Here is a 21985-nt window from a genome sequence, read left to right on the forward strand (position 1 = left end):
CATATAGAAAATTATTTCCACTTTAAGCCAGGCAGTGGCTTTTTTATCATTTAAACCATGAATGAATTGGTTAGAGGTAGGAAGAAACAGCTGCAGGCAGACAGCTCACACATAGCATATGAAGATACAACTTTTTTTTGAGATAGTAAAAGTCCAAAATCCATTAGTCTGGCTAATAACTTATGCTTATCATGCTATTACAGAACCATCATCCAGGCACTTCGGGAATCCACCCTGACACATCACTATTTGGAGAAGAAAGAAAAAAACACTACTTTGCATTAAAAAGAACAACACCAAAACCCACTCTTTGAAGACATTCTACCCGATTGTTTAATATAGTTCTACTTGTCATTTATTATGGCCTTACCAAACAGGAACACACAACATACCACAGGCTTTGAAAAACCTGCTGTGGAACGTTGTTCATGCTACTGGATTCAACAAAAGATTTATATAGGGAATTCTGAATATATATCCAGGAAGAACTCCAGAAGCTCTGCTTCCAGAAACGTGGACTTTTTTTTTTTTTACTGCAGAGAAAGCTAAAATGCTTTAACATTGGTGTTAGAAGTCTTGCACAAGCAGCTTGATCCACCGGAATTAATTTTACTTGATAATAACACACTCTCTTCACTAAATTAAAGTTTCACTACACAGGATTTCACCAGGGAGAAACCTTAACAAGGCCTCTCGGTTCAGTCTCAGGTACAACTCTACTTACAAACCATCTCAGGTTAATGCCTTTTAGCTTCTCCTGAATAAGAACAGATATTGAAAGTTACATAAGTGAATGACTGAGGCCATCAATAACTACTCCTTAGCACCATCATCTTGATGGCTATTTCTAAAAAAAGGAAAAGTAAAAAAGCAATTCCAGGATGCAATTCTCTGCAGTTGTTGAAATAAGTTGTACTTCATTCTTGAACTGATCACTGAAATTTTGGTTTGTAGAACAAAATTATTAAAATAGGGAATTGCTAAGGTTTAATTTTCTTCTGAATTAAAAAACCCATGATAATTCAACCGACAGACATGCTACACCTTAATATACGGCAGTAAATTAGATTCCAAATGGTATGAACTACCTTCAACAAAAGTAGTTGGGTATTCTAAATGTCAGGAAACCATGTAACTGCAGCTGTACATGAGAGAATTCAAATTCAAACCTTTCTAATTCTAAAATGCTTTTTCAGATGTACAAAAAGTGAGAAGCTAAAAAAGCCCCCTACTGCAATGTTTTTCAGCCTACAATCCATGGACTATTACTAAGGCAAGCTTTAAGATAACGAAGGATATAGTTCCATGTAACTTTAGACAATATACAGAAGTTTTTCCTGATGAGTTGTCCTGAGTTAAGCTCTCCTTTCTCCCAGTATACACATAGAACCCTTTTCGCATGGAGGAACCTCTGACAGAAGATTTTCCATTCAAAAGAAAATTACGTAATAAGGAGATCAAAACTGAAACTTTTTAAGGGGTCTGCAAATGAAAGGTTGGAAAAAAACTTCATATACATCTGTAAAGGACAACAGTACAGCATGTTGTATAGCATACAGCTTATCTTTACCTTTAGGACATCCAACCTAATTTTTAAGTTCAAAGACACACAGGGAAACCAGCAAGTATTCTGATAACAGGTTCTGATTGCGAAGTTTCCTTAGAAACAAAGTGGTCTGCCACTTTGCCTTTTTTCTCTGTGCTACAGGTACAATAAAAGAACTGCTGAAGTTCAGTCCTAAGGAAATGCAAGTGTATAAATATATATTTTAAATCTGTTTCTGTTGGTGGTAAAGAAGTCAGCAGACTAGGTATTTTACCTACCTTAAATATTCAAGACCTAGAGTAAACTAGCCCTTACGGCCACGTAAGAGATGGCCTGCTCTCTTCTAGAGATACTGCTCTGAAAAAGCATGTCCTTGAATAACTTGCATTTTCAGCTGTCCTGCACAGTATCCCAGGCACTAATCAGCAGAAGCCAAGGAAACTGGGGACAGAGACAATGTGGGAGAAAGAACAGACTTCCTCTCGTATTCACTTGCACATGCTTAAGCCCCATAATAGTACTGAACTGCACATATGCATATGTGAATAAACCAGCTGGCAAGACATAGCATTTACAGAGGATGTGGAATAATATAAAAACCTGAAGAGCTTCAATGGAGTCCTTTCTACATTAAATTAAAGAATCAGACATCATTAACACTTCAAGAAGTGATCATCAGTTCATACTTTGTGTTTGTGGCTGTATTATGTAGCAACTGAAATAGATACATTGTGCAATGTGCTGTACAATACACATGAATAAATGAATTAAACTATTTAATTCCCCATAAGTGAGACTGCAAATTTCTTTAAGCCTTACCAAATTTCATAGGACAACTGTGGAGCAATATTACTTTGAGAAGTCTTAAATGGCTGCTGCATTTAAAACTTCTGATATGTTTCAACTTGTTCCAAGCTTACCAATGCTGATCAAGCCAGCAAAGCAAGCTTGATTCATGGCAGCAGATACCTGATCTAGCATAAAACCCTTTATGGTAGACTCAGACATAGTATCAATTTTTTTAACCAACTTGAACTTGCAGAGTAAATTTTACCAGATCAACACATTCCACATCACTATGGTAACTCTGAGATGGAACTAAGAGCCTTAAAGTAACTTATTGCATCAGGCACTAAATTGCAAGCACCTATCAACCTCGCTTTGCAACTGCAAGTGCCTCTTTTGCTGTCTTCCATATGTTCTTACTCAATGAGACCTGCTGAATTTTCAAAGTTGGTACGTTCTGAAGTTTTCAGACCATCATCAAATGAAAAGGAAACTAAGTTAAGTAAAGCTACTAGAATAAAGTTAACTTTCAAGCTGTCAGAGCAATCCGCTTACAAATTACCTTGAACAGGCATTCAAGATCATCAGATAATACTAGTCCATGATGGGCAACCCAAAACAGATGATCAATACATTTACCTACTTCATATTACTAACAAGCGATGAAAATTCATATAAAGTATATGAGGGTAAAAACCCTAAAGCTTCTTGGAGAAAACAAACCTATCACCGATCACCAGGCATGTAAAACATCTACTTTGCAGATACGCTGCAGTAGAAAGATATAACCCTCGCTACCATGACAGGAACATAGCAGAAGCTTGTAAGAAGGATGAAATTAAAAGTAGAAAATAGACAGATCTTGTATCCTAGCACAGAAATAATATACTTACAAGTAACTGAACTAGGTTAAGATATAGATACAGATTCACCTGAGCTGATCTCATATAGAGCCATACCAGTAACAAACACTGCTTCGGAGGGGGACGGTTACTGCATAGACAATCTCAGGCAGCATCCAAATTAGTTAAGTCTGAAAGCATTAAGTCAGCCCTGCACAAAGCCACTTGAATGTTGCTGCAGTGAACACTGAGGTCGAGGGGCATATGACCTTGGGGAAAGCATCAAACTCAGCCTGGCTCCCTACATATGTGCTGCAGTGTGCATGAGCTACCAGAGCTTCCCAAAACCAAAAAAGCTAAGGGAGAAGCATGGCACGGAGGTACTTCTTCCAGCTCAAGACCCCAGGTGGCTTCTGCAGGAATCAGAAAGCATCAACAGCATCAAATTAACTCCATATGCTCCATCTTGCAGCACTGCATTTCCCAAAGTGTATCAATTAACTTGCATTACAAGGATTTTGCCATTCTCTGCAGTAACCCGGTTTTCTGTTATACTCTCTGACATCAAGCAAAATTATATCAATATAGTCCTTAAATGACTGTCTTTGCCAAAGGACTACTTAAAGTGTACAAATAATATCCATCGTAATTCTCAAGCATCGTATTGTCTCAGTTTTCTTCATACTTCAAATCTAGTACGTTCCCCTTTCCTCGATTTCTACATTTATCTCAGGGCAGTAGTAAATTTTCAAGTAAAGTTTTAACAACGTTCCAAATGGATTCTATAAAGAATAAAAAAAAAATATTGAAAAAATAATTAAAACCCTAGGGGCAGGCTCGGGGGGACCTCATCAATGTATATAAATACCTGAAGGGAGGGTGCAAAGAGGATGGAGCCAGGCTCCTCTTAGTGGCGCCCAGTGACAGGCCGAGAGGCAGTGGGCACAAACTGCAACATGGGAGGTTCCCTCCGAACATAAAGAAATACTTTTTCTACTCTAATGGTGACTGAGCACTGGCACAGGTTGCCCAGAGGGGCGGTCGAGTCTCCATCCTTGGAGATATTTCAAAGCTATCTAGACATGTTCCTGGGTAACTGGATGCAGCTGTCCCCGCTTGAGCAGGGGGATGGGACCAGATGACCTCCAAAGATCCCTTCCTACCTCAAGCATGCTGTGATTCTGTTATTTTTGCCATTATTTCTCTTACTCCAATAGTTTTGTCAAATGACAAAACATCTGATAGCTCTCTCTCCCCTCCAACATCAAACCGAAACAAAAAAGTACTTGTTATATAAATAAGAAATTCTTATTCTGTGAGTTTTTACATAACAGTATTTCCTTCAATTCAACAGCAAAGTAATCGGTTGCATCACCATCATGCAGCATTATATTGCAGGAAGGGAGGAAGTAAATTGCCTCTCCCCTATGGTGCACCGGGGAAGGAGTTCAGTATTTCTCAAGGGCTTTTTCAGCTTCATCTGTCTTAAAACAAAGAAGTCTGTACAGATTTTTTTAACTGCTCATCCAACAAACTCAACATACTTTGTGTCAAGTCTCAGGCACATTCATCATAAATAAAAATACAAGGCCTACAACCTTTACTGAATCACTCAAAAGTTTCAGTCTATGCTAGAGGATAATTCAACTCATTTTCTCAAACCTGCATCTTTACAATACACCAGAAAACCAACACAGTTCATATCAATACTTGATCATGTCCTGCTTGCAAATACAAGGCAGATCTTTTTATATCAGGTAATGAATCTAGTATAAAATTTCCTGCAAGCGCTCTCTCAGCTGAACAGAATTTACAAGTCATATCTTCAATCAAAAAAAAGGTAATCCTCAGAGGAAGAAAAGTTATAGGAAAGTCAATATAACTTAGTTATAGGAAAGTCAATATAACTTACACAGAATTGAAATTACGTATAGGGGAGCTTAAAGAACCTTTCAATGGTTGGTTCCGAAATGCAAACCTCTAGCTAATCTTATTGCTGTTTCCCTTCTCTCCCCAACCTCCCAGGAGGAAAAAAAAAAAAAAAAAAAAAAAAAAATCTCCTTTCCCTAACAGCAAAACTGTCAGAAGGAAACATGTGCTACTTCAGCACAAAGCCTGCTCGCTTTGCTGAAGCTTTCAACTAAGGCATGGTTAGACTCACACATAACTGAACTAGCAACAGTGCCTATACAGAGAGGTTCACTTCCGCCTTCCACAACATAAAAAAGTAACAGCAACTCTGGCACAGGAACAGAACAGAAGATTAGGACTAAAGCAGCTAAATTCCCTATAGCGTATCAGTAAACATCCTAAGAGAACAAGAACATGCAAATAAGTTACTATAAGGTAAAATATAATGTGGACATACGGTACACTTGCTACTCAGTGACAACTTGACATATACCTGCCTAGTACTAGTGGCTACTAGTCTGTCCTCCTTTGCCCTCCAACATCATGTTTACCTCATGCTATCTTATCTCGTTATTTCTTTGTGTAGTAATACAGTTATAGAGACTAACCTGTCTTCTGAACTATCTACCATTACACCCCAAATCACCCCAACACAGATATCAGCCAAAGCTTAAACTATCCACTCATCCATCAGACACAGCTTCCAGCAGACCTGGTTTCGCTCATTTGACAACTCCGACAGTTGCAGAAGTCTTAAACTAAGAAGCTCTTAAGCTATGAAGTGCATCTCACTGAAAACTTTTCAGAAATACAAGTGTCATTAAAATGGAGGGGGGTTTAAAGCAGTCACAATTGGAAAAAGTTCTGCTGGCTTCTTTATCAATAAAGCCAACATCAGAGCACTATGAAACCTCTCAGGTTTCATCAAGGCGTTACCGTTTACTGGCAGGTCTGCAGGGAACTCAGCTCCCCTTTCCTTCAGCATTACATACAAACCTCGTACTCTTTCAACCGTTTCCTCTACTTCTTTTAAAGAGACAACATTAATTCTCTCCCATTCGCTGATACCAGTGGCTTTGATTACCTATTTATCTGCACCTTTCCACCCTGTTCTTACTAAGGGGAGCACCTTTCCCAAGTCAGGTAGTAAAACCACTGCCTCACCCACAAGTCATCATTCCACCTCACGGCATCTGGAGAGGTAAACCAGCAAGACTATATATTTTTGCTTATTCTCGTAAAGTAACAAACAAAAGACTTGAGCTGACAAAAACAAAACACCTAACAAACAAAAAACTAGTTATTAGAATAACAGAAGTGATTTGTCTTCTTCCCAGTTTCCTATCTTATTTAGACTGCCATTTAAGCTGAGATATAATGAACTGTTTTGAGGTAGCCCTGTTCTGCTATATATTCATACAAAACAAAAATCTGGTGAAACACTGACCATGACAAAGGCCTGCACATAGTCACAATGTCTGTAACTCAGGACCGAGACCTGTTACTAAGACACCCCTTTCTCACAAAAGCATAATCAATACGCTCTTCCCATGTGACTTTTTCCAGTAGGACCCATCTGAATTTCAAATGCTACAAACAAAACCAGAAAGATACTTCACAATATCTGAAACAAACAAACAAACAGAATCCCAAATTGTAAACAAAGCCAGGAGCTTACTACAACGAAGCAGCAATACTTCATTTTTTTGTACTCACAGATTAGCTTAATATAACTTGAATCAAGTCTCCAGAAAATTGCAAACAACTTTCTTTAGGAAATAACTAGAAACAAATCATCTCCAGAAAAACATAAATGTAACATAAGTGTTCAAACCACTTCTTTATGATTTTCATTAAAGCTATTTCAAATTTTGGGAATGTTGAGCTTTTGTAGCCAGAAAGAAAAAATAAATGGCAGATTTTAAGGCAAAAAAGCATCATATCGATCACATTAAAAAAAGAAAAGGTTTCTTCACCCACTGTGCTCAAGCTTGAGTTATGGTCATATGTATATACGGGAAAACATTTGAAGTTCATGAACATGGATGAGACATTTAAGCCACAGTTTTATTTCTAAATTTCAAGTGTCTCAATTTGTACTGTACTTGCCTATGCAAGATGATAGGGAAGGGGACAAATTTAAATTTAATACCTAGGTGCTAACCAAAGCCTTGTAAAAAGTCTGGAATGCTGTATGAAGGAGGGACTTCCAAACCATACCACTCACATGAGTAGCATTAGAAAAGTGGTATCAAAACAGCCTATCAGATGTGGAGCTAATGCTACCGAAAAAAACAATGGAAGAAGCTGTCATAGAGGTTTGGGAGGATCTAACAGCGATACAGGACGTGAAGGATGACTGTACACAAGTGTTATGCATCTAAAGAAACAGTGTTGACTCCTTCACAAAGTAAATTTGCTTCAAACTACAAAAGCAAAGTTGCTAGACACAATATACATTTCCATACATTTCATTATAATATAACAATCTCCACAGCTGTAACATTACTGTTGCTGGAAAATGTAAGGGTGTTTTTGCAAAAAACTCGGCAATCCTAGTCATCTGACTATCATTTGCTTTTGTAACCAAGTGTTCTGAAGCATGGTTCCAAGACAAAACAGCTTCTAAGTCACTAGCTGACCACGTGACGCTGGTTGTTTAAATCCTATGACACTTCATTAAAATCTCTTTATAGCAGTCTATAGAGAGAAAGATAAGAAAAAACCAAAAGAAATTCCAGCATGCACTCATATTTTAGCTTGTCTAAAAGGATCCTGAGAAGTGCCAATGAATACTTGCACTGAAACTCTCCCATTCAGTATACGAACGCACAGTACGAGGCTTTCCATTTCTCCATGGAAATCCTCAGGCAGCATTCCAAACATACTTCACATTCAATAAGAATTGCCAGTCTCACTTTTTCTTCATACACTCAAATTGTCAGAAACCTCAATGTAAAACCATAGAAATTAATGTAACTTTGGGGCAGGGAGGAGCAGGTGCAAAGCTAGTGCTGAGAACAAATTCTGACTTCAGATACCAACAGAAATAAAGAACTTTTCTTTTTAATCCGACCACATTAAGATTATTTTTTTTCTCTGAAGCATAAAATTCAAGTGACCTTGAAATGACAATCATGCCAAACTCCACTACTTTCTACATCAATATTTTCTATGAAGAAAACTACTGGTTTATTCCCAAATACTTTTTGGCACATTAAAGCAAGAGAAGATACATGCAACTACTCTCACATGCATTCTTTGCAAGTCTCCATGCGAGGATCCACAAAGGTGGGCACAACAGACTGGACCTCCCAACAAAACTAAACCTTTTGACCAACTTAGGAAACTATTCAGAGTTACTGTTGGATCTGACCCGTGACTTAGTCGTCCTCCTAAATCGAATAATACCAGATGCTTACGAGGGAAGTGAAAAGAACTCTTGCAAAGACCATATAATTTTCTGCCCATCAGAGCCTTCTGCAATTTTTTAGCATTTGGAAATTGGCACAAATTCAGAGGCATGAGACTACCACCTCTTGTTGACATTAAGCAGAATTAGGGTGAACAGCACCATCAAAATTGCTAGCTCAATGCTAGACTCCAGACTGCAAGAAAGTCTGATGGCAATAAGTTCAAAACCCTACTTCAGCTATACAAAACTACATTATTTTTTTCATTGTTCTGGATCTTTCACCTTTCAGTGTCACTCAGTGTGAACTGCCTTTTGAATCATTGTTGAGACATAGAAATCCTCCAAAAAGCACACTCTAACCTGTTGTAGATATCAGATTTCAAGACACTTAACACTTAACCTTTAACCTAAGGTCTAGCGTAGTATTTATTTTTGGCACACCTTAGTATTACTAAACTGCTCCAAAATAAGTTTTGGTCCCCTCTCCTCTCCTTTCTCTCCCCCCCCTTTTTTTAATAGTGATGTCCCATTGCCATCTATCATTCAGCAGGTCAGCACAATAATCATTAAGATGTTCTCACATGACTGTACATTGGTCTAGGATTGCAAGAAGTCTTTTTTGTGTACATAACACTGCAGTTACACAGGCTGTTCTTTTTCTAATTCTACTGTAGTATGTACGTTATCAATAACTGGAAACAACATATCATGTTAACAAAGACAAGAGAATGTTTAATCAATTGGATGAATTGACTGGAATTCCCAAGGAAGCTGCTTTTAATGAAACAGAAATTTACATCAGTTGGAAGCCTTGAAGCACGGGGTTTTTCCAACATTCACCAGTCTTATCACGAAGCAAACCACAGTGAAACTCTCAGTTGGACGAAATCAAGTTTGATACTCTAAGTATTCATAAACATGATAACCAGAATATAAACCACACAGCATGAAAAAAAATCCATACCATTTTTAAAAGCTTCTGAAAAGCAATAACAAGTTGAAAGTTTAGATGTCTCCTATTGTCCCAGCTATCTAGATACTATTAGTTATTTCCAAATTTTAAATCTGACTGCATGTATTTACAACATTAGAAACTTTTTATAAAACAAACAAAAATATGGGACTATTTACAAAATGCCTTTAGGTGTCTTAGAATACACATACACATAAATCTTTCAACTGTCTACTAACCACAACTCCTTTCATCTCAATACCTTCCCATGTGTTCATTAAATCCTCAAAAGTCAGGTGGCTGGGCAGCTTCTCTATCTCAAAACCACTTCCACCAGCTACCTTCTTTTCAGAACTTTACGTTTCTTGACAGTAACATTAGTAAGTCACACAAGTAATTTTATTCTAAGCCATCTGCTCTACTACTAAAACTCAAAAGCTTTTAACGCCGGCTATGTGATGATTTTCCAAACATCTGCACCACTTTTTCCTCCCAAAAGCTATACTAACCCAGTATATTTACCACTCCCCAACTCCAAATCCCAAAATGGTTAGCCAAAGACTGCAGGCACTCCGTAAACATGCCACCATTAATTATAGGAAACATTGTATTAGTTGTGCATGATCTGTGAAACTCAGACCTATCCTTGGATGACTTAGCCATTCCAATGCATCAGCAGAAACGATATGCTGGCTCCTGATACCCCACTTTTAACAATTTTTAGACTTTAAATGTATCAGCCATGGCTTAACACGGAACCCTTTCTCCTAGCAGCATACAACTTATCTCTTGACAGCAGGCACAAGAAACCACAAGACAGCTAAAAATTAAGGCTGTCCATCCCTCACATTTCTTCGACATTTGGCACACGTGTGACCTTCGCAGGAAGGCTGAAGCTCGATAAAGCTCGCAAGCAGGACCAGGCTAACACCGGTCCTGGCACCCCACCGCCTCAGCCCTCAGCTGCCCCTCTCCTGCAGCCTCCCCCAGCCCCGCACAGAGATTACAGACAACAAGACGCGATGCAAAACGCCTTTCCCCGTCCGCCCTGCATCCCTACCCACCCGCACCGCCACGGGCACACCGGCGGCCATCCCCGCCCAGCCCCGTGCGCTCAGCAGCGGCTGCCACTGCTCCCCAGAGCCCCCCCACCCCCGGACCCGACCCCCTCCCCTTCCCCCGAGCCACTTACTGAGCTGCCCGGACCCGGGCTCCCTGCCGCCTGCTCCCCCGAGCACGCTGCCGCCCAGGCCGCCCAGGGCCCCGCCGGCCGGCGGCGTGCCGCTCTGCCGCTCGAAGTTGCCCGGGTTGGAGAAGAAATCGCGGAGCCGGGGCAGCTCCCGGCCGCCCTCCAGCAGCTCCGTGTGCAGCTCCAGCGCCGTCAGCAAGAACTGGTCCCGCAGAAGCTGCGCCGCTATCGCGTCCATGGACACCCGCGGCGGGTCCGCCGCGCCGGCCCCGCCGCCCGCCCCCGCACCGCCGCCGGCATCGCCCGGCGCCGCCGCACGCAAACCCGGCAGCTCCTCAGGGCTCCCCGCCGCTGCCGCCAGCTCCTGCTGCTGGTACGCCGGCCCGACCGGCTCGTTACTGCTGCTGCTGCCGCCGCCGGGCCTAGACTCCTCGGGCTCGTCCTCCTCGGAGTCACTGAGGAAGGGGTTCACGCTAGTGCCCCCGCCCGCCGCCGCCATCTTACAGCCCGACGCGGCGCGACCGCTGCCAAGGCACTACCTTGGCAAAGCCCGGCCAGGACCACCACCTCGGGCGAGGCCGGGGCGGCTGCCAGCCCCCTCCGCTGCCGCGGGCGCTGCCGACAGCAGCAACACCGACTGCCACCCGCGGCCTCCTCCTCCGCAGCCACCTCCCACCGCCCGCGCTACCGCTTCCGGATCCCACCTCTCGCGAGAGCTCCCCCAGCCAACCGCGACCCGGCACTGAGACCCCGCCCCCCAGGCCTTGGGCCCCGCCCCCTCCGCGCCGGCAGAACGGGCGGGGGCGGGGCCTGAGGGAGCGGGGAGGTGCCCTCCCGATGGGCGGGGCTCTACGCGCGACGCCCGGGCCGGGGTGGGGGGCGGGGCCGGGGAGCGGTTACGGCCCGGCGGAAGCGGAAGCTGCAGCTGCCGGCAGGGGAGACGAGTGAGTCTTGGCGCGTGCGCACTGAGCGCTTCCCGCGGGGGCTGAGGGGGCGAGCAGGGCTTGCTGGGGCTGAGTCGGTTCCCGGGTCCCTGGTATGGGGGTTGTTGCCGGCCTGCGCCTCCCGCCCTCCGGAGAGCCTTGGCCGGCCTAGGGGCCTGGCGTCGGCAGCCTGGCGTTGCTGTGGTGTGGGGCTGGGCTTCAGCGCCCGGCCCAGGGCCCAGGCCCTGGCCCCAAGGCACCTATCAGCTGGCCCCCTGTGAGGGCCCATGGGCCGGGCGGGTGGTTGGGAGGCCTGAGCACCGCGCCCCCGATGGGTCTCGAGCTACTCTCCGGCGCCAGGTGTGCCTGATAGGCCTGAAATTGGGGAGGGTACGAGCAGGGGTGCTGATAAGTTGTGTGTCTAGAAGCGTGATGCTGTGACTCTTAAAAAGGTGGTGCCGAGCTGTTAGCATGTGTGTTAACCTGGCACGAAACTCTAATTGAAGCCGGAGTGTAGCACCCAGGTAGTGTTTGCTGCTGAAAGAAGTTCAGCTCAGTAGAAATGATGCAGAACCGGGTCAGCATTGGTTTCTGTTCACGTTCTTTGAAGTTAACGGCCCGTTCACAAAAATAGCAGCTCTGTCTGTGTAACGCTAATTCATTAGGAGTTATTTGCTTTACTGAGAACAAAACTGGGGCTGAAATCTTGTTAATAAAATGGTGGTAATGTTTTACGGTGATACTGAGATCCAGAAGCAATATTCAGTACTGTGACTGCTAACTATTCCATTCATATCATGATAGTATGCTCTAAGAGACTGGTGCTTTTCTTCTGTCTTTAATTTGCATATATTTTTGTAAATAGAGCAATCAATGTTGCATTCTGTCCTATAATAAACTTTGAATTTTTTTACTAACTTAACTGTATTACATTGTCAATACATGAAAAGAGAGTAAGTAATGGACTACGAACTGGTTGTAGCATGAAGTAAAATGGTGGTATATTGAAAATGCTTTAAAATTCTACTCGGACCACATTAGAAATAAGAACAAAGTAATTTTACTGTTTTGCTGCTCCGGTGGAATTAGAAACCCTTAAAGATGTCTTGTGCTTTTTCCTTTCCTTCCTAGAGAGTTAAAGCATGTTCAGTATGAACTTGTTAAAAGTAGTGTTCTGCCTTTTCCCTTAAAATGGAGGGAAAAGCTTATTGATGTCTTGTAGCAGCATCTAGTGGCGATCAGCAGTGTTCACATGTGACTTTAAGGATGTTTAAAGGCAGTTCAAACCCTAAATTCTGCCTTTCATTTGAGAAACTAGCTTCAGCCGACTTCTGTGTGCTTCACAGTAAGGACTAACTTTCCTCCCCCTTCCTCACCTAAAATAATAAAGTATTCCTCTGTTTCGGTACTTCAGAAGGGATTTGTTTGGGTTTACGAAACTAACTGAATTATTTACAGATGTCACTTGGTTGCTCTAAAACAATTTATGGATAACTAGGATAAAGTGAACACGGTTAATGCTGAAATGTGTATACCAGAGCTGAAGAATGTAGAGAGAGAATTATGCTTTTTATAACATGCTTAAAAACAGTTTTTTTGTGATATACCAAAGGGGTATTGTTTTGAGAGACCTGAAAAGAAAACCTGATAAGGGAAGTATAGTACCTTGGAGGATGTGCGAGACAGAAGAAGATGCAAGAGTTCTGGAAGTAAAGCATTATATAGGTCTACTCGAGGCAGAGAGCTACAAATTAATTTTTTAAATTTATTTGGTGGTCATTCTGAGAGAGGCAGATTGTTCATCAAGCTGCTTTGTCTCTTACTGGAGTTAGTGTTTCCATCTAACTTTTAAAGGATTCGAGTTCTATATCTGAAGAACAGCATACTTAGAAATCAAGCTTTCTGAGATACATTTAAAAATGTGTTAAGCTGAGTAGCCAAAATACAAGGGGCTTATAGAAAAAAAAATCTTCAGAGTTTTTTGGAGGTGTGGCATATAAATATTTTTTTCAGTCTATACAAGTTTTTTCATGAACTTTAAAATTTATGGTTCTCGAGATGGAAAATAAGTTGGAAAAAATTCAGTCTTTGGTTTTAATATGTTGATTTTGGTAGGAGTGTTAAATCTTGAGCTAATGCTTCAAAGTTTAATGAACTTAAGCATACGACCAGTTTCGGGTTCCCTCTATGCTGTCTGGGGTCGTGTGTGTAAAGTATGCTTTCTTCCTGTGCTACTCTGGTCCAGTGTCAACTGCTCTCACAGTGAATGCACAGTTTAAGTCAGGCTATAAGGGGTTTTTTTCTCTTTCAGCTTCTACAGACAAGGCTAACTTCATTTTTAAAAAATAAATTTTTATGTGCCGAATACTTGAAATTTATCAGTTAATGTGCTCTAGTGAGTCTTACGTAGCTTTTTTTCATCTGATTGGAGTCCCAATCAAGGTGCAGGAAACAAAATAATGGAGGAAAATCTGCAGCAAATCTGATTTCTACTTTAAAATAATGCAGATCTGTGAGTTCTTGACAACTCTTGCTTCAGTCTTCTTCTAAAACTGAGCTACCTGAAAGAATCTTTGTCTATGTGTGTTTAAGACTTTTACCCCCTTTCAAAAGAAACTTTACAGAAGTTACGATTTTTATGTTTATTTTCAGACTTTAAAAAAATTGAATTTCAGTTCTTTGTAAACTCCCTAACCTCAAAAATATTTTGAGATTCTGCGGGAGCTGAATAATGCAAATGTTGAGACTCATAATTTTGGTTGTTTATGCTTAAAGACTACTGCTGTTTCTCTGAAACTGTGTCTTTCCCTTCCAGTTTTAAGGGCATGTTTTTTAACGAGAACAGCTTATATCAGTAGTTAATAGTTACTTGTGTGTTAAGTACAGATGTAGCTTTACCCAGAAAAAATGAATTTAGGAAGTATTTGTTAAGTTGTGATTTGAAGGAAGGAAAAGTAGTGCATCAGTGTGAAGGGGCCCTTGGAAATATTTTCAGCCCCGCTGAAAATGTGATGATGTCCCATGAAGTCAGATGAGGACCTGAATTAAACAAAACAAACCACCAAAATCTCTTTGAATCAGTTTGGCTGTGTTTTTCTACCTCAAACTGTTGTTTTGAAGCATTACTGTAAACAGTGGATATTTGGAAGCCTATAATCAAAAATACAGTGAGCAAACACACTCAGGGCCTAAGAAGTATTTTAGAAAACTTGTTCAAGCTTCATGATGTGTGTATTGTGTTTTTGTGGGAATGAATAGAGAAAAAGAAATGCTATTAACAGTTGAATGAGGAGACATAATTTAGGAATAAAAGATATGACCTTTTATGACACCACAAACACTAGAGTATTGAGTTGCGTGGGCTTTGTTCACCCTAGTCTGGAAAATGGAGCATGTTGTCTGGAAATGTTGGCTGTACAGCAAGCTGTGGTAAAGGGTAACAGACCAGTCTAAGATGGTGTGCCTGACCATGCCTCACCATCCTGAAGGACAGTGTTGATGGGGAAGGGAAACACTGCACTGAAGGGACGTATGAAAACAATCATAGTAAAGTCATTCTTGAGTTCTGAGGTCTAAAGGTCCTAAATTCAAATGAAAAGCTGTTGTCCCTGAATTTTTTAAGGTGTCTTTTATTGAAGCTTTGTGGAGGTCAGGACAATAACAGCTTGACGTTGAAAAGGTCTTACCTATTCCTATCACTGCAGAAGCATGGGGCAACTCGCAGAGATGTTACTATGCTGACTCCAGGCTGCTGCTCTGTGCTTTTGAGGGTTGTCTGCTTCACCTTATTCCTCTTCCATTTAGTATTTACACAGTTTTGAAAAAAAAAATAAAAACCGAAACCCCTTATATTTTCCTTATACAGCCTGCTGTTCTTCAGTCATGTTCAATACAAGGGGGAAATAGGATAAGAGAGATTTGAGACCGTCTGTGGAGGAGGTCATGCAATAAACTGTGGTGTTAATGAAAGGAATACAACTAGTGTGAAACGCAGGCATTGGAGGACAAAGTAGGAGTCTGAGGAGATGCTTTGAGCATGCTGACGTAGCACTGTTGTTTGGGAGGAGATGCAAGTCCAGTCCTGGTGCCGGCACAGAGGTTTGTTTTGGGAATTAGACTGGGGAACTAAACTACAGCAAAGTTATCTTTACACTTCCTTCCTTTTTTTTTTCTTGAAGTTATTTTCAGTTGAATTAATTCTGCAGTCTGCTTGACTATACAGTTGTACAGATGGCTGTGCCAGCCCAAGGAGGAAGTTTGTCATGGGAATAAGTGGGCAGGAGCAGACAAGGACAGAACAGCGCTCTGCAGCTATGCCGGCTTCGTTTTCCTTGCGGTATTTGTGCCTGAAGACCTCTTGTTCTCTTAACTGGTACTCCCATGACAGCCATTTTTGTATAAAATACCTGATAAAATACATTTGCTTTGCTGTTCTTAAGTATTTTGAAAAACATGCTTTTAATTACAAGCATGTTTCTACAGATGGTAGGGTACAGGTGAATAACAGCTACACAGAAGTGAATAATAGACTTTTTCTGTCATCTCAAAACTAGCTTGTTGTGTCCCCCCTGAGAGCAGATACTGAGATAGGTAGACTTTGCCTTCATATTCTTGACATGAAACTGCATTTGGTGTCTGTCTCAATAGTAATTGTCATCTCTTTGAAGTCTTCTGCCTACCAGTGTTCATTGCTCTCTTCTTTTGCCAGCAGAGAGATCAGGAAATTACAAATGATTCTCCATTTGTGGGGGGGAAGATGTAATAGGAAAACTGGAGAGTTGTTGCTTGTCTGTGTTCTCCAGGTTTCTGGGCCTCTAACAGCTTTTGTCTTGTGCTCTTAGCTTTTTTTCTGCAATAAGGCTATTGCCATTTTTTTCCCAAATAAGTCTGAGTGCTGGGGAGCTTTCATTTTAAATCATCAGTACCCCATATTGCAAATAGACAGAATATTGATTGTTTCCAGGAATAATTTCCTGGCTCTATTAATTATTAGAGTCAGTCAGCAGCTGAAAAAAAAAAAGGTGTCATAGAAATGAAAAGTGGCTTGGCTTTGTCTTAAAGACAAATGTAAGCTCACAGGGTTTCAATAGAGGGTGTCTGCAAGTTGATATATCATAAATGATAACAAATGTTAACTACTTTGTTAGTAGAGATTGCTGTAGAAGCAAAAAGAACTTTGTTCTAAAGTGAATGTAAGTATTTCAGGCAGTAGTAACTGATAATTTGAGTGGGGTTTGTGTCTTCTGCGTGCTTAGGAAAATGCTTTCTGTGTGTGCACCTTCCAACTGTGGTTGCTAGTGGAAGAGTTAAAGAGGAGGTGACTCCTTTGTATAAAGATTTCTTACTACACCTCAAAGTATCCTTGAACAAATACTGTATATACTTACTACTTGTGAATTTGAGTGCTCTCTTGAAGGTGATACCCATCCTTTTAGTGTTTTTCTGCACTTTACAACTTGGCTAATGCAATTTATTTTTTTTTTTAATAGTTTGTTTCATTTGGTGCTTGAAGGAATTGGAGAAATTTTTTTCCCCTTGTGCTTATTTCTTTATGACAAAGCAGTACTTCCTGACAGCACGTTTTCAGGGTGGGATTTCCCAGGGACTTCATCTGTCATGGTGCCACGTCCCAGGTCACACCCGAGAGTATGATGGAGCCCACAAAGGGGCTGGGAGCGGTGCAGGAGCCTGGAGAGTGCCTGCCTGCCTGCCATGGTGGGGGCTGCGTGTCTCTGTGCCAGGGGGGCACTGGCCATCCCTCCCCTGTGTGCTTGCAGGTTGCTCTTCTCAGCTGTGATCATCGATGAAGTGTGTCATGTAACACATCTCCGATTTGGATTGCGTTCCTTATGTGTGCTCACCTGGGGCTTTAAATGAGTTCTTCTCTTCAATGGGCAACTTAACTTACCTCTACCTGTGTCAACTTTGCTGTGAATTGAAGTTGGGTAGGTAAAGATACATAAGGTATCAGTTACGCTAGCCAGCTGAATTGTATTGAGTTATGCATTATATTCAACTGTCTAGCATAATTAAGTAGTGCTTTTGAACTCACAAGCTCCTAAGTACTTTTTTTTTTTTTTAGAAAAATGCTTTTGAAAGGGTGAGTACCTACAAAGTGATTCTTTGACTTCTCTATTTCTTCTGTTGAAAATATAACTGCTTGCTTAGAAGGTTCCCTTGCAGTCTGTTTTTAATTTCAAACTGACGCTATTGGCAAATTGACATTCAGAGGCTTATGTGCAAGATTCAACAGATGAGGCTTGTTGCTATTTAAGATAATTCTTGTTTATATGTAATTGTTGATATCAGTAAGAAAATGTGACAATAAAAGACAATTTCCGTGAGCTTTCTTTTTAAACCCTCCCTATTCATACCAGCTTCTAGGGAGCATACTTTAAGCACTGGTTTTTTTTATAGTGTGTTTTCTTCTCTGTGTGTACACAGAATACGTTTGCAAGCTGCTTTTGCAAAGCCAGCTCAATGCAGCTGAAGGCTGTTCTTTTACTATCTTTTTCCCATGTGCTTTACCTTAATATTCTCTGTATGACTTTAAAGAGTTTGATCCTTGTCCCTTTTATTGCTAAAGGGAGGAACTGTTCTGCTTTTATTGGTGCATGTGTTGTATCACATATTTTTATTGCAAATATCTTTTAAAATGTCTCGGGGGGATTTCAGCCTTGGATTGACAGGGAGAGCTGTGGCAAGCTGTCTTCCCTGAGCTTGCATTCTCTTAAGGGCCACTTGTCCCTTGACCCAAGCAGCCATGGCAGTCAGTGGGTTGGGTTTTGTTAGACGCTCCCAGGCTGACATTCTTTCCCCAGAAGTAATCCATGAAACTTGTAATATGAAAACATGTCTACAAGATCTCCAAACAGGGCAAGAAGAAACAATGACAGAAAAAAAAATCCTTACTTTCTGCAACAATAGAGAAGTTTCCCAGAATAATGCAAGACACTTTTGGCAGCACAAAATAATTAAACAGTCCATATTGAGATGAAAATACAATGTTAAACTGTAGAACAGTGGTGCTTGAAAAAAAATCTTGCTGATAGAGTATTGCTTAATGATTCCACAGTCAATAAATATTCCCTGTGAAAAGACATAGGCCCCCAAAATGCTGTTACTCAGTGAAATAGCTCATTCACAGCAAAACCACACAGGGTTTATTGTTGCTGGGTTTTGCTTTTTCTGAGTTCTGCATTTTTGGCTGCCTGCATACTGAGCAGATGTAATGCTGAATTTTTACTCTTTGTTTTTTTTCCGCTTGCCTAACAAGTGTTACCAAAGGGTGATGCTCTTGTTTTCTCTTTCGTGCCTCGAAGCAGTCATTATTTCTTAAAGAAGTACCCTCGTTCTCTTTGTCAGTGCTGTCCTATTGTCAGTGTTGTCTCATGTGTGTTTTTGTTCCTGGGCGACTTGTGGGTACAATTTACCGTGTTTAGAGGGTAATTCAGAGAAAATTGCTTAGGTTGACACTGGATAACTGATTTGCAGTATCTTCAAGTATTAGGACACTTGATGTGCAGGCCATAGTCAAAATTCTGCTTGGACATTTTTGGCAAAACAAAAGAGTTTTCTATGCAGGCAGAGTAATTTTGATTATCAAGTGATGTTAAAATGAAATTAAATATTCTATGAGCTTTCTGCCTCAGGTTTGGTTGTGCTTTACTGAACCACATTTAAAATTTAAAACAGATGTCATTTGTTATTATAATCCCTTAAATGCTTAGTGAAGATGTTGAACATAAAATAATTTTAAACAGATGGCTTGAATTACAAAAGCCACTTCAGTGCAAGAGCAAGTGGAAGTACTGTAGTTACAGTTTCATTGTCTGGCGGAGCATATTATGCTCAATAGAGAAAGGAAATGAAATTTCGGAAAGGAGAAAAACGGACCTGATCATCATCCCACTTCTATTCATAGTATGATTATATGATGAAGTCAAGATGAGGATTTTGGGTTTCCTGCGTTTAAGTAGTATGTAAAGATATGAGAGAGAGTTACTCTGAGACCGAGTGGTAAATCTCTTGTATAAATTAATTTGTGCAGTCAATAGGTCTATGTGCTGTGACAACAAGAATGACTTGATTGCCTTTCTTGACTAGTGTCTAGATTTTTTAAAAAATCTGAATTAGTAACAGAATAGAGTAGAAACTTCTAGTACCATCTTAGATGATGTATAACTGCCATACCATGCAAACTACTGCCGCTTAGACCACACAACTCCCGCTTTGCTCCCCTCCCCTAAGCAAAAGGATCATTTTTTTTACGTACAGACAAATTGTACTGTCACCACTTTGACAGTTTAAATTACAAAATACACAACACTGTTTAGTTGAAAAATGTATTCCTCAGCCAGAAACTTAGTAGAAATTCCTGTCTATTTTTTTTTCTATGAAAGATACTTACCAAGGCCATTGATGCTTATTGAAAATGCATTTCCGATGGATTTTCTTCATCTTAACCAACAGACTTGACAGTATTACTGAAACATGGTCTCTCTAAAAGAAATGAATAATGTATCTTGAGTTCCTTGTCTTGACACTTTATTATCCTTAAAAAAAATATTCCTGCCAATGGGGAATATTCCATGTAGTATTTTGTGTATGTTTTATTGCATATTTGAAGAAAGAAAAATATAAAAGGGAAACGTTACATTTCTCACAAAGAACTATATTGTATTGCAGTACAAGTATGGTTTTCTTTGCCTTATAAATAATGCCGAGAGATTATAACCTGAGGAATGCAGCTTAGATGTTGATTACTTTGGGGAAATGGAGGCTGCACTTAATTATGTCAGCCTTCCTGTTAGGCACTGAGGGACCTGATCCATCCTGGGGCTATGGGTGTGGGTTCTGTGGTGTGAGTGAAAAAAAAGAAGGGGGGGGGAAGACTTGTCAGCAAGTTATGGATCTACTTGAAAAGAAGGAAGAGCTCATGTGAAATAAACTGTCTGCTTCTTGTCCCTGATAGTTGGGCTTACGTGGCTCATTGCAGCTGTCTTGCTTCCCTACCATTGCCACAGTCTGGGTGTTTTGGTCCTTACGCTGATGTGACTGCTAGTGAGAAACTTCCAGCTAATAGGGGGATTTATGTATTGTTTTGATAGATACGCGTATGAAGAGAGAGGGGGTCTCTTCACCCCTTCTGCTGCCAGCCAGGAGCTGAACTTTCTGCCTGAGGATTCTAAAAAAAAAAAAAAAAAAAAAAAAAAAAAAAAAACAACCCACCAACCTCTAATCTGTGCAAATCACTCTATTCTGGAAAAATAGTTAATTGCAGTCAGGAGGTCCTTGCTGCTTTTCTTTCTTTTAATCTCCTAGACTTTAAGAAAGGTGTCTGCTGGTTCTCACGTCTTGTCTCTCAGAATGATTGCTCCCCTGCATCTGCTTGCTCTTTTCTCTCTCATGTACAGCATCCAATAAAGTCAGATCTGAAGTCTGCTGAAGGCCCAGCGGAGCCAGGGCAGTGCTAATTTTCTACTTGCTGTGTTCATGTGGACAACTCGTATTTAACAGGCAGTGAGTAGCTTGGTGGATCTTTAGTACTTTTCTGTCAAGGATCCGAAAAAGGTCTTTATTTAAGAATCCATGTAAACTTTGTGTTGTTGGGTCCAGATTGTTTGAACAAGAAGTACCTTACTGACATACTGGAGGCTGGACAGTATCATTGGCTCTGTATTTAGTTTAGGAGGTGGTGACAGGAGGAGAAAAAATGTAGAAAGAAAAGAATAAATCTGAGTCTGATACATAGTTTATTAGTTGGGCTGAGTCTATAGAGGAGGTGAATTTTCTGTTTGATCTGTATTATAACAAGTGATATGTTTGGATGGGCAGTAAGAAATGGCTTATGACAAATAGGTTGCAACATGCCTCTCTGTTATCTACTAGACTAGAAGCTTCTTTCTCTCCTCTTGGTGTGATAGACAATGGCTTAATAGAATTCAGTAGAATAATGCAGTCAGGATTTGGGCAAAGCTCACCTTTTGCTTTGTTAAAGTAAGGACTGTGGGAGGTAGCGCACTAAGTCACTTGCTAAAGATTGCCTGGGAAAGTATCAGAGGACACAAAAATGCTGAGATATCTTAGGCTTAAGCTTTCTTGACAGAAAGATGTAAGATATATTTTCAAGTGACAGTTTGTTTATCCACTTTTTGGATGGCCAGGCACCTGTGGGTGGAGACGTTTTTGCACTAGTAATAAATACTTGGATCTGCCTCCTTGTCCTCCAAAGTAAAAAGGTGTGTGTGTTTAATACTTTTCTATTTTTCTTCTCTTGACAGGCTGTGGCTTTTGCTTGTTCTTATAAGCTAGCGCTTAATCCACTTTTTTCCTTTTATCCTTGTTATTTCTTCCTTTTAGCGTGCCTTGCGAGATTTCTGCCTTGAATTGTGAAGCACCATGCTCTACCGAGAAATTTG

The 21985-nt window shown here is 40.8% G+C and overlaps 2 protein-coding genes across 8 annotated transcripts in view; one reads left to right on the top strand and one right to left on the bottom strand.

Annotated features, from left to right (window-relative positions):
- The window catches only part of RELCH (RAB11 binding and LisH domain, coiled-coil and HEAT repeat containing), an 85378-nt gene extending 74070 nt beyond the window's left edge, over positions 1-11308 (bottom strand). For 3 of the 4 annotated variants that reach the window (XR_012585630.1, XM_074576117.1, XM_074576116.1), the window contains exon 1: positions 10645-11308. Coding sequence is in view for 3 of the 4 variants with exons in the window: in XM_074576117.1 (XP_074432218.1) it covers positions 10645-11140 (496 nt within the window). In the remaining variant the exon portion in view is untranslated. The remainder of the gene's footprint in view (positions 1-10644) is intronic. The other variant, XM_074576119.1, reaches the window with a different exon arrangement.
- A 220-nt stretch (positions 11309-11528) lies between these two features.
- Positions 11529-21985, top strand: part of PIGN (phosphatidylinositol glycan anchor biosynthesis class N) — a 109632-nt gene continuing 99175 nt past the window's right edge. For 2 of the 4 annotated variants that reach the window (XM_074576120.1, XM_074576123.1), the window contains exon 1: positions 11529-11585. The gene's annotated coding sequence lies outside the window, so the exon portion shown is untranslated. Of the gene's footprint in view, positions 11586-11622; positions 11925-17390; positions 17510-21985 lie in introns of those variants that run through there. The other 2 variants (XM_074576122.1, XM_074576121.1) reach the window with 2 other exon arrangements.

Source organism: Larus michahellis, chromosome 2 (genome assembly GCF_964199755.1).
Source record: "Larus michahellis chromosome 2, bLarMic1.1, whole genome shotgun sequence".
Classification (NCBI taxonomy): domain Eukaryota; kingdom Metazoa; phylum Chordata; class Aves; order Charadriiformes; family Laridae; genus Larus; species Larus michahellis.